General features: G+C 44.4%; 2 protein-coding genes across 3 annotated transcripts in view; both read left to right on the top strand.

Annotated features, from left to right (window-relative positions):
* The first annotated feature begins 117 nt into the window (after positions 1–117).
* LOC119175107 (uncharacterized) lies at positions 118–6522 on the top strand. The gene is made up of 8 exons (XM_037426342.2): positions 118–446; positions 1128–1240; positions 1327–1549; positions 2552–2736; positions 3184–3322; positions 3392–3466; positions 6099–6219; positions 6419–6522. The coding sequence occupies exons 1-8, from the start codon at positions 269–271 to the stop codon at positions 6432–6434; spliced, it is 1050 nt and encodes a 349-aa protein (XP_037282239.2). The 5' UTR covers positions 118–268; the 3' UTR covers positions 6435–6522.
* Positions 6523–8063: 1541 nt separating this feature from the next.
* The window catches only part of Nup154 (nuclear pore complex protein Nup154), a 362979-nt gene continuing 353271 nt past the window's right edge, over positions 8064–17771 (top strand). Inside the window, exon 1 of one of the 2 annotated variants that reach the window (XM_075869915.1) lies at positions 8064–8696. In XM_075869915.1, coding sequence (XP_075726030.1) covers positions 8430–8696 — 267 coding nt within the window. In that variant the 5' untranslated portion in view covers positions 8064–8429. The remainder of the gene's footprint in view (positions 8697–17771) is intronic. The other variant, XM_037431504.2, reaches the window with a different exon arrangement.

A 17771-nucleotide genomic window follows, 5' to 3' on the forward strand; every position in this document is an offset into this window, starting at 1 on the left:
ATAAGTTTATCAAACTATTTTTCAACAGCAATAACATTTTATTTTAGCATCAGTGTCAGTGTCTAACTTATTTTGCTTTTTTAGTTCTAGCTGGGCGCCATCCTTGTCACTTCAGGACGGCCTAACTAGCATCAACATCAATGAGCTTGCAGCAGCTTTTCGGAAAAAAACGTGGTAATGGTGGCATCGTACTGCTCGAGAACGTGTGTAGTGTGTTCTGTGTGTTGTGCGTGATTGTCTGCGGTGTTGGAATCGGAACGTTGCAGCGATGATTACTCACGCTTACGTTCGATACCAGGACGACAAACATTTGGCAATCGTGCCAGTGGAAGACATAAAAAATTTCAATCCGAATGAGGATTATTCGACAGCCTTCTTTATGGTCAAATGGACCGATTCCACCGGCACATGTGCCTACTACCGCGCAAGAATTTTGCGGGTTGGAGGTAAGTTTGTGCATTTTTAAGGCTGCATTGAATTAGTTCGATTGTTTCGTGCTCCACGCAGCAACGATGTGACGTGCGATAAATCGATCGTGTATACGTCAGTGCAGGGCGATTTTCATCGAAGTTCGTGCAATTCGGCAAAATTAAAATTACGTGCCCCGTTTAATGTAGGGGGCTAGAACAGGCAGATGCATGAAAAAACGTAAGTGAGCTAGGCGCTCTAGGTTTCTTTGAACGCACAAATTGTAGAACTTCCTAATTATATTTGCGTACACTCACGTGTACACCCACTCTTTGTCATATACCCAGGTAAATATGGCGTGCACTGTGGTCATTTATGTGATCAAACGACATCAAGCATTTAATTGATTCAGATATATAGCCATTAAATTCGAATGTACACGCGAAATTATGTGCACACATGAATATATTTCTTGATGGTTCACCAATCTTTTAGTTTGCCTTTTCAAACACGTGAGCTTGTGTCATTTGCTTATGTAAAGAGCTTTAACCTTTATATGTATGTATCACAATCTGTTGAGACAGATACGTTTTTCTAGGTTAACATTTCTTGCTACAATCATATTGCTCTCTTGGGCCATGTTGCTTTTATGGTAGTCTTCAGTTACACCGTTTTTCTAGCTTACGACTTGTACTGTAATAGAATGTTGTGTATTCCAGAGTCGGAACAAGACTTGAAGGAAATTGTGTCCCGAAAAAGGGTGCGGGTGAGGCCCCTAATTGAAGATTCTGATCAAGCCAGCGATGGCGACAGCAATGTTGCACCATCGAAGGTATGGTTCACCCTATATGTAATTGCTTGACCAAGCATAAAAGAAAATATTGCCCAGTATTTTATTGCTCATGTTTTATTTTTTAGGAACAAGACAAGCCCTCCGAGAGTAGGGAGCGGCTTTTAAAAATTCTACAAAAAAAGAAAAAAGCTGTGAAGGTCTCACCCTCACAGGAGGCTGAGCTGAATGAGCTCCAAAAAAAAGTTGCAGAAATGCAAAAAAAAATAGATGCTCAGAACGAGGAACTCGTAGAGCTTCGAGGGCTGAACAGAGATCTCCAAAAGGAGCTCCTAGTCAAGATCAGAGAAGGCAAGTCTAATTGGTATATTATATATGAAGTGGTGGCACACACTCTTGGTAGAAGGAATATTCTGTAAACAAGAGTGTAAGAATGATTTAGCAAGTTAAGTTCACGAGGATGCTTTGTTGGGCTAGTTGGTATTGCATCATTAAACTCTACTGCGCATATACACGGGGACGAAGAATGAACTCACGAGGCATATAGTGCTGAACTACAACTGATGCTTAATTTCTGATGGAGCAAAATTATATGGACGTAAATAGCCTATGACAGCACTCTTTGGCCAAGCATCATCAAAAAAGTTTTACAAAACAACACACCATTTTACACACTGCCTATGGCTTATCAGCGTTCAAAAATTCTATGTCCATTCTTAGGTGTCGTGGAAGGGGTCCTCACACCATTTTCTTTCCTGCGATTATATGGGTATAGCGCACCACCACAAGGACACAGAGACACACACTTAGCACTAACTTGCAACTACTGTTTCATTTGCGATCACACATGCTATTTATACAATAACAGTAGACCGGTAAAACCTGGAAAAGATCATGTTAAGATACAGCAGATCTTTTTATGTCCTTGTGGTGGTGCGCTATACCCATATAAATGATGAACCCCAACCAACTAGCCCGGCAATGCGCCTTAGCATCTTTCCTGCAATCAATTTCATACACTTCTGACAAGTGTCCTGAAAGCTTTGCTTCCACAACGCTCTTAAGAAATGAGGTAGAATTTCAGAACATTGATAAGCCATAGGCAGTGTGCAAGGTAAGTGTAGTTTGCTTACTTTATTCTTTGCTAGTGCTTGGACTAAGACTGCTGTTATTGGCATGTTTGGTACATATAGGTCGTTCCATCAAAAATGAATAATCAGATGTAGTTTAGCGCTATGTCTTGTGTCCTTCCTTCGTCCCCATCTATATGTAGCAAATGTACCTTCTAAGCGAATAACCATGTTCCAATGTTAGTTGGTTCACTTCAGTTTCTGATGTGCAATTTTCATGTAGGCTCCAGTAGATACAAAAGTGCAGAGCCTACTGCTCAGTCCCACAGCCCTGGCACCCCTCTGCCACACAGCATGGACATCACTCTTCCAGCAGTTAGCAGCACACCATCCCCCCCTTCATCACCCACCAGAGAGTGCCCACATTCTCCCTTGAAGGCGCAAGCTGGTGCATCAGGCGGTAGCTTGGTGAGATGTTTGAGACTCAGTTTTATTTTAGAAAAAGCTGTGCTTAGTGCCTACATAATGACAGCAATCATATAGTAACTACACTTGAAATCCTCAGCTCATAAGCCTGGCCTAGTTCTTTGACAGGTGTATGTTTTTCTTTGCAAGTGATCCGTTCACTTCCTCATGTTCCAGTTACAGCCCACAAACCATGGTGTATCATTGCCCTAGTGCACTGTAAACCACTAAGGCTTCAATGACTCAGCTGCAGTGTTTCTTCGTGAAATTTGAAGGAAAGCATGCATTAGTTTTATGTGATAAGCAAGAAGCTGTTGTTCAATTACATGCGTTTATTTGTGAACTTCACACAGAATAGTTCTGCTCAATTGAAAACCTTTATATATGGTACATTAAATTTAAGCATTGTGAATGGCACTCATGTGTTACTGCTGCTTTTATTTTCTGCAGGTTGACATTGGACAAGGGCTGCGAATTCCGCTGGAAACATGGCGTCGTGTGCAGGCTCGGGACAAAGATTCTTTGTTCATTAAGGATCTGCTGGTGACAATCTGGGATCCAGCTCAGCTACAAGGACGATCATTGCAAGGTAATTTCCAGTACTTTGAACTGCCAGTAATGCAGTGTTTAAAATTGCTTAATGTATAATGTTCTGCAGGCAAGCATTGTCCTCGTTTCCCAAATCGGCCGAGAAAGGATCCATTGACACCATGGAAGGTGTCTGTCATGCGAAGTGAGTATCAACATATATCCCATTTCGTCAGTGTGTGAGCTCATAAATGGTGTTCTAATGAAGCACCAATAACTAAGTTACCTCACTTTGCACAGTTTACAGTGCTGAAGTTCAACCAAGACCCAGTACTATGCACATATATTACAGCGAAAGCTGTTGTGAGATCACAACTCAGGTCTTGCGCGAACATAGCGAAAAAAACTAATGACACAGTGGGGCTCGAACTCTGGTCCACTGGGTGCCAGCCCAGTATTCTGCCACTGAGCCACGCCGGAGCTTGGGACTTGTTGGCAAACTTGCCTTAGGCAGGCTTGATGTCGAGAAAGCAATTGCGTTAATACGACTTATAAAGCGTTTTAAAACAGCGAAAGAACAAGCAGTTGTCGCACAATGTGAACAGCGTAGTAAGTGGGTCATCCAATGCTCCAACCCATTACAAAATCTTGTTTTTGTTGAGCTATTAACTGTGGCGCATACCCATTTTAGGCATAATTCCTCATCGTTGTCAGTCACTGCATAAATTGGCACAAAATTCCTTGCAAGTGTTTAGCGGATACCACGCTTCTCAGAAGAATGACGAAAAACAGCATAGCAAATGCTGGCCTACTACCCAAATAAATTTATTAATAATGACCTAGTGGGTATCAAGCAAGTGTGCTTGTACTAGTTACCAATGAGTGTTTCGAAAAGGCTCTGAAAGGTCGCTCTTCTAGCTTTCGCTGTGACTGTGCTGTGCCTTCCGCACAGATCTGGTGTTTTTATAGATACCTCTCCCTGTTTGCAAATAATGTGACGTCACTATGAGCACTGTGCCCACCATTCCTTCCTACGGCGCTGGGGCTGGTTGACAAGAAAGTTCCGCTAGCGGGATCTTTCTACATACTAGCAGGGCTGCATGTGTCTGCATTCGTCAGGCTGAAATTTTGGTGAATTGTTGTAGGCTGCCATAGATGGCAGCCATTAAAAAAACATTTTTCCTCTTCAAAAGCAAACGTATTCACGGTGACGGATGCTTTGAGAAATATTGTAATGGTATAGACCTAAATGTACCCAATTTTCGTTGCGACATGTGCATCGCAGTTTTAAACGAGGCACAGCATTGGCTGCAGCAAGGTTTTGAGCTGCTGTGCGAGAGGTTATGAAGAAAATTCTCACTCATGCCGCAAAATTCTGACCGAAGATGAATGGGAAAAGAAACAAGAACAAACAAGAAAACACTTTGTCGTGTGTTCGGCTGAGGTTAACAAATCCTTGTGAAAATTAAAGCAAAGTTGTCAGCTACATTCCTCATACCCCTCTGAAAATTTATGCATTTTTAAACTCTTTAACTTAATTACATACGTTATCTTTTGCACAGTCACATCACTGCATCTGATGCATACAAGGTATTCGCATACTTACATTGTTCCCTTAAGACCTAACACACAAACTTCTAGTGTGCATCTTCACTTCATGAATATCGAGCAGTAAAGGTACTAAGTATATGTGAAACAAGAATCTCTGCCTTTTACATGAAGTCATATGAGGCCTCTGATAAAACGAGTTATACCTTTATTGGGTTTGTGTACTCGCTGGGGCGAAGCGTATATTTAGCTTTACCAGTGGTATCTTTCAGCCCGGTGATCATGCAATTTTTTTCCTGCACAGAGCGCAAATGCTGAGATGTACAGACTCGCAGATGACCGTGTCAAATGCATATTTACCTTCACTAAAATCTTGAATCAAGTTCTGTAGACAACCGGTCGCTGCCACCAGCCCAAAACAAGCGCCTATGTTTTTGCAAACAAGCCACATCGTTATTCACCCTGCACGTACCACACACAATCTTCTCAGGTTCACCTTTGCAGATGTCAAGATGAACCGATATTGTTGATGCCTTTTAACGTACACTACACTCCACAATAGAGTGCACATTTTCCAAGACGATGCCGCTTTTCCTCGCACAGGCCACCACGTGTGTTCACTTCTTCAAGATAAACAGCCAGCGTGGCAAATATTTCATCACGCAGTTTACCACACAGCTAGATGTTCACTGACATGTACTACAGCTGATGTCGCCATTGTAACATGAAGTTAGGCTTTGAAAAAAGAAAGTAAAGAAAAAAACTTTCCCCAAACATCGCACGACCGTACTGCACTGAGGCACCAGAGGTAATGCTTCGCCAACCACACCTTCCACGTGCGCTAGCGACGTCGCACTGTGATGTACCCTGGTAGAGGTCTATTCTTCTGGGACATTTCTTAATAGTATCACTCATGATGTATGCAGTTTATGAGGCGAAAATACATAATGGTGAATTTCATAGATGGTTAACTGATATTACATTTAAAATCTGTTTTAAAAAAATTTCTCACGATAACTTCATGAATAGATTCATTAGTTCTATATTCTGCATTGTTTTTGTGTCATTTATATCCAAAATGCTTTGCTACCGAAGTAATAATGAGTGCTTTTGATATCTTTTCTGCTATGAGATGCCATTTTGACACCACTGAAGATGCTACCTAAAATTTTCATGTGCAGCTGCCTAAAAACAAAGCGTATTTTTTATTCTATAATGGATTCATTTAGCTTTATGTTAATAATTATACCTGTGTATCTTATATATGTTTAAATGCCTTTTTTTAACAGCCTGCTACAAGCGTCGCTTGGAAAAGCAAGGTTTCCCAGACAGTGCGGTCCAAACGCTCATGAAGCGAATGAACCATTATGTTGGAGAGAAAATCGCAGACATCGACAAGATGGCAAAGAGGTACACCAACCGCAATTTTGTTTTGCAATTTTTTTAACTTCAGTAGTAAACAAATTTTGGCTTGATAAGTTGGGGCTCTACTTCAATGTGTATTGAACCTAAAGTGCATTTAATTCCACTTTTCATTGTGAGCCACTTTTTTTTTAACTGTAATGAAACTAGCCTTCATGCAAATGCTGTTTGTTTATTGTTTCTGCAGGGTGCAGCGTGACTAACCAATGTGGCTGTAGCAAAGTGCTGGACCTGCATGGCAAGATACCGCATATTATGTTTGTAAATAAAAGATGTTCTGTTTTACAATAATTGCATTTTTGTCAAAGGTGTCTACATGCATTCATTAATCAATACGTCCTGTACCATTTGAGCCAATTGGCATATAAACAATTGGTCCAATTGGTTAGATGCCAATTGGTCATGCCATACTATACCATTTGAGCCAATTGGCATAAAACCAATTGATTCCATTTGTGAATTATACACAATTGGTCCAATTGGTGTTGGGCCAATTGGTGCACAACCAATTGGACCAATTGGTTCTATACCAATTGGTGTAAAACCAATTGGTGTAAAACCAATTGGTCCAATTGGCTCAATTGTGTACTAATTCACAATTGGAACCAATTGGACCAGGTGGAAATTTTCCAATTGGTTTCAATTGCTTTTTTTAACTGGGACGCCCCAATCAAAGACGTTGACGTGAGCGAGTGTGAGCGGCACCGTCAGAAATGGTGTGTGTCTCCCGTGATTCAACAGCGCATTCTGGACCCATTCACTGATTTAGTCAAAACGCATACTTTATAATGAGCCACCCAGCTCATTCGCAAGAGATCTCTCGCCCTGTCTGTACAGAATGTAATAAATCCTCTGTTAAGTCTGCCATCCCCCTCCTGAGTGCACAAGCGTTTTCTTTTCTGTCTCTCTACACCCCCTTTCTTGCCCCTATTTCTCCACCCCCAGTGCTGGACAGCAAACCGGATGCCAAGATCTGCTTAATCCCCCAGCCTTCCTTTCTCTCTCTTGCCATCTTACTGCCTTGGCATCTTCATCCCGGATATCTGATGCCTAAATTAAAAGACATCAAATATTTTCCGCAGCGTGTTGAGACGCTGCATAAAAGTGGTCATCCACGAAAATTATCAACTTTAACACCACGGACAGGTGATGATATACCCTGAGTAGGTTCGAGCATGCATTATGCCTCGACGCTTCTAATCTCCATTAAACTTCTTTAGATTTCATCCTTCGGGGCTTTGTGTAGTTCTTCACCTAACGCGCTGCATTCGTGCTGCACTGCTACCATTTCATTTCTTCTGTGTATACGCCCTGTTTTGGGCACAATCATAGGCTGCCATTTTGGACTGATTGTGATGCCGTTTTACATCCACATGAATATCGAATAGTGCTACGGTGAACTCACATGCATCAACCCGCTGGGCCAGTACATTCAACGTTGTACGACCAAAATCATTGCTAATTACGACATAGAAAACCAGCAAAACTTGATTTTAAGTCTAAGATGGCAGCGTCTCAGCATTGCTGTAACTGTTAAATTTATTTTTTGTCAATTTGTCCAATATGTCACATCATGCAGCGGCCGCCGAACTTGTGCCGCTGTTCATAGTGGTACTCTCGGTCTGTGAAGCTGGATGAAGATAAATAAGAAGCCTGTTTTTTACTGGCTACATAAATGTGAAACGAAGCTATAAATCAAGATGAAAAAGAAAAAGGCGGCGGCGGCGGCACGCCGAACAGTTCGCGTCGACGTGGCGAAAACTCTCGGTGGCGACGCGCCGACCAGTCGGCACACACCTCTACACACCTCTAGAGCCCATTACCCTATTCTACTTCACTTTACCCAAGGTGCACACCTCTGGGCATTCGCGTAAAACAGCTCTCCTAGTAAATATTGTAGAAAACCCCCTGGTAAATTTACAATACTTTCTCCTTCAATGAAGCTTTAAATCGTGCATACTTTGCATGTGGTTTTGAAAGTATAAAGGTTGTTGCAAAAACAGTTAGAACTACCAGAATCCAGTCGACGCGTTTCTGCTTCATCATCATCATTGCCGCCGGAGTGCGCGCGCGCGTGTGTGTGTGGCGGCGTGTTCTGTGGTGCCGGCGTTTCGAACGGCGTTGTTATGCTGGTGCAGCACATGGTAGTGACAGCCCGCGCGTAGAAGTCCACCGAGACGCGTTTTGTTGGAGGCGAGATGGCCCCGTTGTTGTGCTCGTCAGCCGAATCATCGGGTGGCCCGAGTGGCCTGAAGAGTGCCGTGAAGCTCGTTGAGAGCGCCCTGCAGTCGGACAGCGCGTATCCGCTGCTCGTCGACCAGTTCGCCGCCTACGGCCCTCTGCCGAGCTGCAGTGGCCTCCAGGACCGGGACTACCCAGCAGACCCGTATTGCGCTGCCGCACCGGCACCCGGCGGATCCACGGTGTGCCGAAGGGTACCCTTGCCCGCCGAACTCGCCGAGCAGGTACAATTGCATGACCGCTTTCGAATGACAGCGTGTTTGAAGAATAACATTGCGTACCATTTGCTACGTCTGCATAGACAGTAATTTGTGTTCAGGGACGCTGAGTAGGCACACGACTCGTAGCAACAAGCACGGCTGGGATAGACTGCAGCTGCGTGTGCTTGTTTCCTTACGGCCTTCTCAACCGTCGCGAATACAATGGTAGAGTTCTGAGTATGTTTCGCCACGCGTCGGCAGTAGGAGCGCAGCGACCCTGCCATCGCTAAAGTCCCTAGATGAAACAAGTTTCCAAGGTAGCGTCACTCATTGTTCTCGAGCCGTCCTCCTCAGTCTCACGATTGCCCCTCCTTTTCTCTGCCATTCGCGTCTGTATTTGGTCCATTCCTTGCACGTGATTTCGCCAATAAATGGTGATGTTATTTATCATTATTAAAAGGTTCAGAACAAGTACACATGCGCATATGACTCCAGCTGGATTCTCGCCGTGACCAAAGTGTGTGCCAAGTCGACCAAGATTTTTTTGCGGTGCTCGTTCAATGCAACATCCACGTTTTTCAACAATCCTGCGTTGCCGTGAAACAACAGAAAACGATTTCGCTCTCTTCAACTTACCTTGTGCTTTTCAGGATGAAGCACACCGTGAAGTGCAACTATGAAATATTTCACGCGAATGCTTTCGTGCAACTCCGTTGACGTACGTCGACACGGATCAGCGAAGCGAGTTTATTTGTCAGTTTTTATTGAAACGTCAGGCGAGCGTCGAATGCGCGTCTAGTGCATGCCAGTTGGTACAAATACTTGTGCGTATGCACGCATATAGAGCAGCTGGAGGGTGTAATCAACACACATTTAGAAGCATTTCACGCTTGACCAGCTCCTGCTTGAGCTGAAACGCGCTGCTTTGAGACACCTCACCAGTAGAACTCTCACTTTTCAGGAAGTTCCGAGCACCGCATCAGAATCACCTGGTATCATGAGAACCGTCATGGCAGCGCTGCTAGTCAAGGGTTCATACTAGTCTGGCCGTGGTTTTTTCTTGCGTGTGCTCAAGCCGGCTGTAATCACTCGTCACAACGCCGCGCCCTGTGGGCACTGACAGGATCCAGCAAGAAGCGCATTCACTGTGTTACAGCATGAACAAAACACATTCGGAGAAGTGGACTAGTTATAACTGTACGAACTACGATGTACGACGCGAGACGCCTTGGCTAGGGGTGTAAAATATAAAACTGCACAACGTTGCCAGTTGAGTAACGCACATCCCGCTTGCTCTTGTGTTGTACCGTTAATGTTCATAAGGGTAACCATTTTTTTTATGACTTGTTTCCTTCAATTTTGTTTCATTTACATCTATTCACCGTAACAGCTGGACCCAAACATTCGCTTTTTCATTAAAGTTTTGAACCTTCTTGGGGGCGCTCCAGAAACATTGGCAAGGAGAAAAGGGAAAGGTGTTGCTACCTTGGAAACTTGTTTCATCTAGGGACCTTAGCTATTGCATCTTCTTGTCGCACACACGGCACAAAGGAGATTGTCGATGTGAAATCGTGGTATAAGGGTTTTCGTCGATGAGGGAGAGGGGGATTACTCAAGAAGTCGGGGGGTAGAGGGATCATCTCTCCTTTAAAAAAAAACAAAACAAAACTACACTAAAGTTATCAGACAGCTCGACACATAATTTAAGTGTGCATGTGCTCGTCGGTAATACAAGCTGAAGGTAAGTAAAAAATGCGGAAAATTGGCTAACGAGGCATAATGATGAAACATAAAGCATTGGCAACGATCAGGGAGAGATAGAAAGATAAACAACACTGCATCTGTTTTGCAAGCGGCGAGTACCACACACCTTTCGCACTTGCTCTCGTTGGACAACGACCCCGCAGGGGCATCTGCTTACGCAGGCGTGGTGTGTAGCGACACCACGGTCCCGTGATAACGAGGGGGTTTCGACTCCTTCCCATGCCTAGTCATGTGTGGCTGTGCCGTGTCAGGGGAAAAGGTGATCCTGGGGGTTGAGCGGATGCCGTGTGATTAGACCTTTAAGGCAACACAACCCTTTGGCAGAGGCAACACAACCCTTTGGCCCCGGCTTCACGTAGATGGCGCCCCTGGACTGACCCAGCCAGGGGAAATCGGCAGTCCCCTTTTCCTATACCTCCCTCTCTCTCTACATTTTCGTCTTTGCCACCACTTTTTATCTTTTCTGTCTTCTTGTTTCTTCCTTTTACTTCCGATTTTCCTGGCGGCGAGGGTTAACCCTGTGCAAATAGCCTACCTTGGTCTGTCTAGGCGCATTGGGTTATAGTGGCGTTGTACGGCTGGCGTCGGCAAGTTTTTAGTATTTACGAACTTGTAGCGTCCCCTTGTTGGGCTCCATGGTGGGTGGTCCCCAACGCTGCTGAATAAAAATAAAACCGGCATGCATAAAGCATTCCCCTCACTTACTGATCGTACCGGCTTGAAGCGGGTACGCACCCATGACATAAACTTTTTCAAAAGCCCAATTGAAACATTTCCTCACTTTCATGTCATCCACTGTGAAAAAACTGGAAAGCAAGCCAGGACCACATCTCCTTTCGTAGTTGCCAGGTGTCTTACTGACACTCTCGTGGCTGGATACAAAGTAACCAAAATGGCTAGCGGAGACCTTCTTCTCGAAATTCGGGACAAAGAACAATTTGTGAAGCTAAACAGCCCCAACTTTGGTGACGTACCGATCACCGTAACACCACACATATCAATGAACATAACTCGCGGAGTGGTGTCTCACGCAGACTTACTTGACCTGACCGAAACTGAACTTTTGGAGAGGTGGAAGAGCCAAAATGTCACTAATGTACAGAGAATTATCATCAGGAGAGATAATAAGGAAACACCAACGAAACACTTAATACTCACGTTTGCATCCAGTAAACTACCAGAATCTATTCAAACAAGGTACACGAAAACATCTATCAGGCCGTACATACCAAACCCTCGTCGTTGCTTCCAATGCCAGAGGTACAGCCATAACTCTAAAAGCTGTCGTGGTCGCCAGACTTGTGCACAATGCGGAGTCCTAGGCCACATGTCTGAGAACTGCTAACAACCGCCACACTGTGTAAACTGTGAAGGAAACCATGCTGCATATTCACGCTCCTGCACATACCGGAAAAAAAGAAAAAGAGATAATTACTTTGAAGGTGCAGGAGAACATATCATTTAAAGAAGCACGGCGAAGAGTCGCACCATTCCATGGACCTACATATGCTGATGCGGCGCGTCAGTGGGCACCGCTGCACCAGCCCTCGTCACTCCTTCGGCCTGCGCATAGTGAGCCGGCGGTTGTGGCACCTGCCCCCAAGGCGGCTGTAGTCCAGACAACACCGCCCACTCACGAACAGAGACCGGAGACTCCAGAGTCCTTAGGTCTCAAGGCTTCACCTCACCAGACGAGGCCCAAAATTCGAACTAACAGCTCGCACGTGCGGGCATCAATTGCCTCCGAGGAGGCAATGGATACGTCGGTACCCTTGGTGCCCAAGAGCGGCGAGGCTCCTTGGAGCGCGCCAAGAAAACAAAAAAGCAGATAACAGGGCCTGGTGACGACCCTGTTACGTGAACTCAAACTCCCTGTCTAAACAGCCACTCGCTTTTCGTACATACAGCACTGTTTTACATTCACCATGAACACTCAAATTATACAATGGAACGACAGGGGCCTTCTCAGAAACCTTGACGACATCCAAGAACTTTTACATGAACACTCACCAAAAGTGCTGTGTGTACAAGAAACACACTTTAATTCAAAACATCAACTTTCTTCGTAAATACGTTATTTTCCGAAAGGACCGTGATGATGCCATGACATCATCCGGAGGTGTTGCCATTATAGTGAATCAAGGGATTGCATGCACACACTTACAACTCCAAACATCCCTTGAGGCAGTAACTGTTGGAGTGGTTCTTTTTGATAAACTGATCACAATTTGCACTATTTACATACCTCCTAGCTATCAGCTGCAAAAAAGTGATTTACACTCTTTAATTGATGAACTTCCAGAGCATTGTGTTCTCCTTGGAGACTTCAATGCACATAGCAGGCTATGGGGGGATTCTCGTTGCAATGTGCGAGGTCGACTGATGGAACAGTTCCTTCTCTCGTCGAGTGCGAGAAGGAACTGTTCTTTTAAATCGAAAAGAACCAACCTTTTATGATCTAGCTAATAATACCTACTCCTCCATAGACCTAAGCATAGTATCTCCATCTCTTGTGCCTCTACTCCAGTGGAAAGTCATCAGTAATCCGTACGGAAGTGACCACTTCCCCGTAGTTTTGAGCACAACCACAGCAACTGAGTGTCCACCATGTGTCCCCAAATGGCTCATAAACAGAGCCGACTGGGAACAGTTTTATACCATTGCTCGTTTAGGTTGGAGTGACATTTGTACTTTGAGCATTGATGTTGCTGTGAACTACTTCACAGCGTTTTTGATTGCTGTAACAAAATGCACCCCACAAACAAATGGACATCCTGGAAAACGGCGTGTGCCATGGAGGAACTCTGAATGCCGAAACGCGCGCAAAACAGAGCATGGAGGTTGCTTCGGAACTCACCGATAGCCGAAAATCTTGGCACCTTCAAGAAAATAAAGTCTCAAGGCAGGAGAACGCGTAGACAGGCCAGAAGAGAAAGCTGGCAGAAGTTTTTGTCAGGGATGAAGTTTTTGTCAGGGATGTCGGGCTAAAGTCTGGAGCATGGTTGGTAGGGTAGCAGGAAGACAAGTACACACACTTCCACTCGTAAACACACAGGGTGATACTTTCGAAGATCAGGCGAACTTCCTTGGTGCACACTTCGAACGGGTGTCCAGCTCGTCACACTCTACTGACACTTTCCAAAAATACAGAACAAGAATAGAAAAGCAGAAACTCGGAACACAAATGCACTAGATACGAGGCATATAACCAAGCTTTCAGTTTAGCTGAGCTCCAAACATCTCTAAACTCCTGCAGTACTTCTGCCCTAGGTTCTGACCGTGTGGTGCATGAAATGTTAAAAAACCTACCAATCGGAACACAAAAAACCTTACTTTGTACAATGCTATCTGGTTTTCTCGGGCTATCCCTACTTCTTGGAAAGAGGCTGTTATTATTCCCATTTCGAAAGAGAGCAAGGACCTTTCTTCAGCTTCGAGCTATAGGCCTATTGCACTTACAAGCTGCTTGTGCAAAGTCTTCGAAAAAATGACAAACTGCCTGCTTGTACATTTCCTTGAAACGAACGATTTACTCGACTCATTTCAGTTTAGGTTTCGAGAGGGTAGATCCACCACAGACCACCTTGTTCGCATCGAGGCACAGATCAGAGATAAACAATATTTTCTCTCTGTGTTCCTCGATATCGAAAAGGCTTACGATACAACATGGCGCTTTGGAATATTAAGAGACCTGTTCCGTCTTGGCGTGTGCGGAAGAATGTTTAACATAATCGAAAGTTACTTGCCAAATCGGACATTCCGAGTCCGAGTAGGCAGCATTCTTTCCCAAACATTTGTCCAAGAAACAGGCATGTCCCAAGGTGGTGTACTTAATTGCACACTTTTTATTATCAAAATGAATTTTTTACGCTTGTCTATCCCTCGAAACATCATTTACTCCACATGTGTCAATGATGTCCAGTTCGGTTTTAAGTCTTGTAATCTGGCCATGTGTGAGCGGCAGGTTCAGTTCAGTCTGAACAAAGTCTTCGATTGGGCAGAAGAAAACGGGTTCCGGCTGAATGCACAGAAAAGCACGTGTGTCTCGTTTTTTAGGAAGAGAGGCCTCCATCCCGAACCTGATATTCAACTGCATGGGCAACGTCTTGCTGTTAATACCGAACATGAATTCTTAGGCCTAATATTGGACACTAAGTTAAGCTTCATACCACACATCAAGTATTTAAAGAATAAGTGCATAAAAGCCATAAATGTCCTAAAAGTATTGTCCATACTACATGTCGAAGTGACAAGAAGTGCCTAATGAATTTGCATAAAAGTCTCATACGTACCCGCCTAGACTATGGGGCAATAGTATATTAGTCTGCGACACCTACCGCCCTTAAAATGCTTGATCCTGTTCATCATCTAGGCATCCGCCTCTCTACGGGTGCTTGTCGCACTAGCCCTGTAGAGAGCCTGTACGTGGAATCGAACGAATGATCACTCCACCTACGAAGATGTTACATGTATTTTAAATATTAATTTAATGTAAACACAGACAAGGATCACCCATCACATTCCACAATTAATGACATGTCAAGCCTTGCAGTGTTTGAAAAACGGCTTTCTTTGAGACAGCCCTACTCACTCTGTGTGAGGGGCCTTGCGAAGGAAACCGGTGTGCCACTTTAACACCGTTTGATGGCTCCCGCAGTATGCCTGCCACTGTGTTTCATCGTAGTTGCCAGGTGTCTTGCTGACACTCTCGTGGCTGGATACAAAGTAACCAAAATGGCTAGCAGAGACCTTCTTCTCGAAATTCGGGACAAAGAACAATTTGTGAAGCTAGACAGCCCCAACTTTGGTGACGTACCGATCACCAAAGGCAGGCGATAGATTGCGACATGTCTTTCTTGGAGCTTACGAAGCATGCTCCAATAGCACATATCCAGACATACTTCCTTGAAATACAACATAAATACACATGTCCTGAGTTCTTTACGGATGCTTCAAAGTTCAACATTTCTGTCTCGTACGCAGCCGTCGGACCATACTTTTCGAAAGCCGGCGTTCTGCACTCTGATACAAGCATTTTTACTGGCGAAGTCTATGCGATATTTGCGACTGTTAAACACTATAAACAAATAAAACTACAGAAGGCAATAATATATACCGATTCCCTAAGCGTAGTAAAAGCCCTGAAAACACCCAAAAAGCACAAAAACCCTGTCCTTGTCTCGCTTTATTTGCTTTTATGTGCAGTCTACTTATCCAAGCAGCATGTCAAAGCCTGCTGGGTGCCAGGACATCGCAAAATACAAGGCAATGTTTTGGTGGACCAGCTAGCTGGATCCGCCAACAAAACCGCTATCAACACTTCGATACCGATTCCTGCACTCGACTTTAAAGCTGTTCTAAAGCGAAAGTTCAAGTGTTATTGGCAGAGCGCATGGGACACACACACAGGAAATAAATTGCATGTTATCAGGCCACAACTTGGTCATTGGCCGCCAGTATCGAAATCACGCCACACAGAAGTAATCATTACAAGGTTAAGAACAGGACATACACACACAACACATTCATTTCTTTTATCTGGAGGTCATCCAACTTTGTGTGACAGATGTGGAGAAGCACTCACCGTACTTCACATTCTAATACAGTGTAAAGAATTAGACAAGCTCAGAAGACAACGCTTTCCATTACCCTGCCGACAACAGATACCACTACATCCTGCCATGTTCGTTGGTTGGGAACCAATTTTTACTCATAAATCATTGTTGGCTTTTTAAAAGGAAATGCACACTTTTCATGTCATATGCCCGGGCATTTCGTAGCACAACCTCTCCAGAGAGGTCTCCGCTGCGATGGCTACACTCAACAAAACACTTGCCTCACGGCCCTTGGACGCAAGGGTGTGAACGATCGAGGCAATAGTGCTTATGCCATACGTGCCCACCATGGTTTTAGGGGCGAAGCTCCTTATGGCAGCACCCGTTCGTCCCTCGTAGCCATTGTAGTGTGTAACAAGTATAACATTTTGACCTCCAAGGTGGTGCCGGTGAGAGATTTCTTCTGTGCATTGTTGAACAATAAAAGATAGTGCTCAATGTACATGCCAATGGCTGCTAAGGGGGAATGAGAGACAGGAGCATTCGGCATTTAGTTAATGCACACGCTGCGATCCCCATTAGCAGCCATTGGCATGTACATTGAGCACTATCTGACAAGAAAGGGTTGCTACGTTATACTCGCTGGGTGTAACCTCCGTAGTTTTAGAAAAGTTTAGCGAGCGTTGAGTCGCAGTGCCATGAATACAAAGAACTAGTATATACCATGAACTCGAGGTGGTTAAAGGTGGGGAAGTAGATATAAAGCGCAAGCCGTAAGAAAGTAAAAGCCGAATTCTCCTGTTTCTCATTTTCCATTAGCAGCCATTGGCCTGTACATTAAGCACTATCTGACAGGAAAAGGTTTCTACGTTATACATGCTGAGCGTAACCTCCTTGGTTTTAAAAAGGTTTAACGAGCCTTGGTCCGCAGTGCCATGAATACAGTGAACTAGTATATACCATGAACTCGAGGTGGTTAAAGGTGGGAAGTAGACCCGAAGCTCAAGCTGTAAGAAAGTGTGCGTGTGGCACCTCTCGTTTAGTCCTTGGAATGTCCGCTGAATGGCGGTGCTTCTATATGGGGAATATATGATGAAAAGATCCGAGATGGTGGTACTTGGAGTGTTGAATAGATGGACGAACGGACACACAGACAGATGCATGGATGGACGCATGAGCGGATGCAGAGGCGGATGCATGGACGAACGCAGAGACGGATGCACAAACAGATGCACGCACGGACGGGCGGATGGACGCATGGACGGTCACACAGATGGACGCATGGACGGACGAAAGCAAGAACGAATGGACGGACGAATGCTTCGCCCCAATCTCCATCATTCACTCCGTGGATATGCTGCCATTTTTTTATTATCACAAACTTTTGTCTTTCATTAACACCACACACTTTTCATAGCATGCTCATGATTTTATTACTCCTACGGTTTTACCCGTTTTAGGGCGAGGAATTTTAAGGTCTTCATACAGCCGCTAATCAAAATCATTGTTTACATCTCTTGCCCCATGGACTGGCGCTCTTTGGTGATCAAATGGCCCTTGCGCCACAAAGCAGCAAACATCACCATTATCATTGTTGGACAATGAGGCCCACCTTCCCTTTGCTAGCTATTTTATATTTCTTTATATCTACAAATGCATCTGTAGTGGTTTTCAGGGCTAAATGCGGCAGTCTGCTGCTTGATGACAGCTCTGAAACACATACGTGACTTGTATCTCTAACGGCTAAATATATGAGCAAAAAAAGTGGACATTTGCTGCT

The sequence above is a fragment of the Rhipicephalus microplus genome, chromosome 7, assembly GCF_043290135.1.
Source record: "Rhipicephalus microplus isolate Deutch F79 chromosome 7, USDA_Rmic, whole genome shotgun sequence".
Classification (NCBI taxonomy): domain Eukaryota; kingdom Metazoa; phylum Arthropoda; class Arachnida; order Ixodida; family Ixodidae; genus Rhipicephalus; species Rhipicephalus microplus.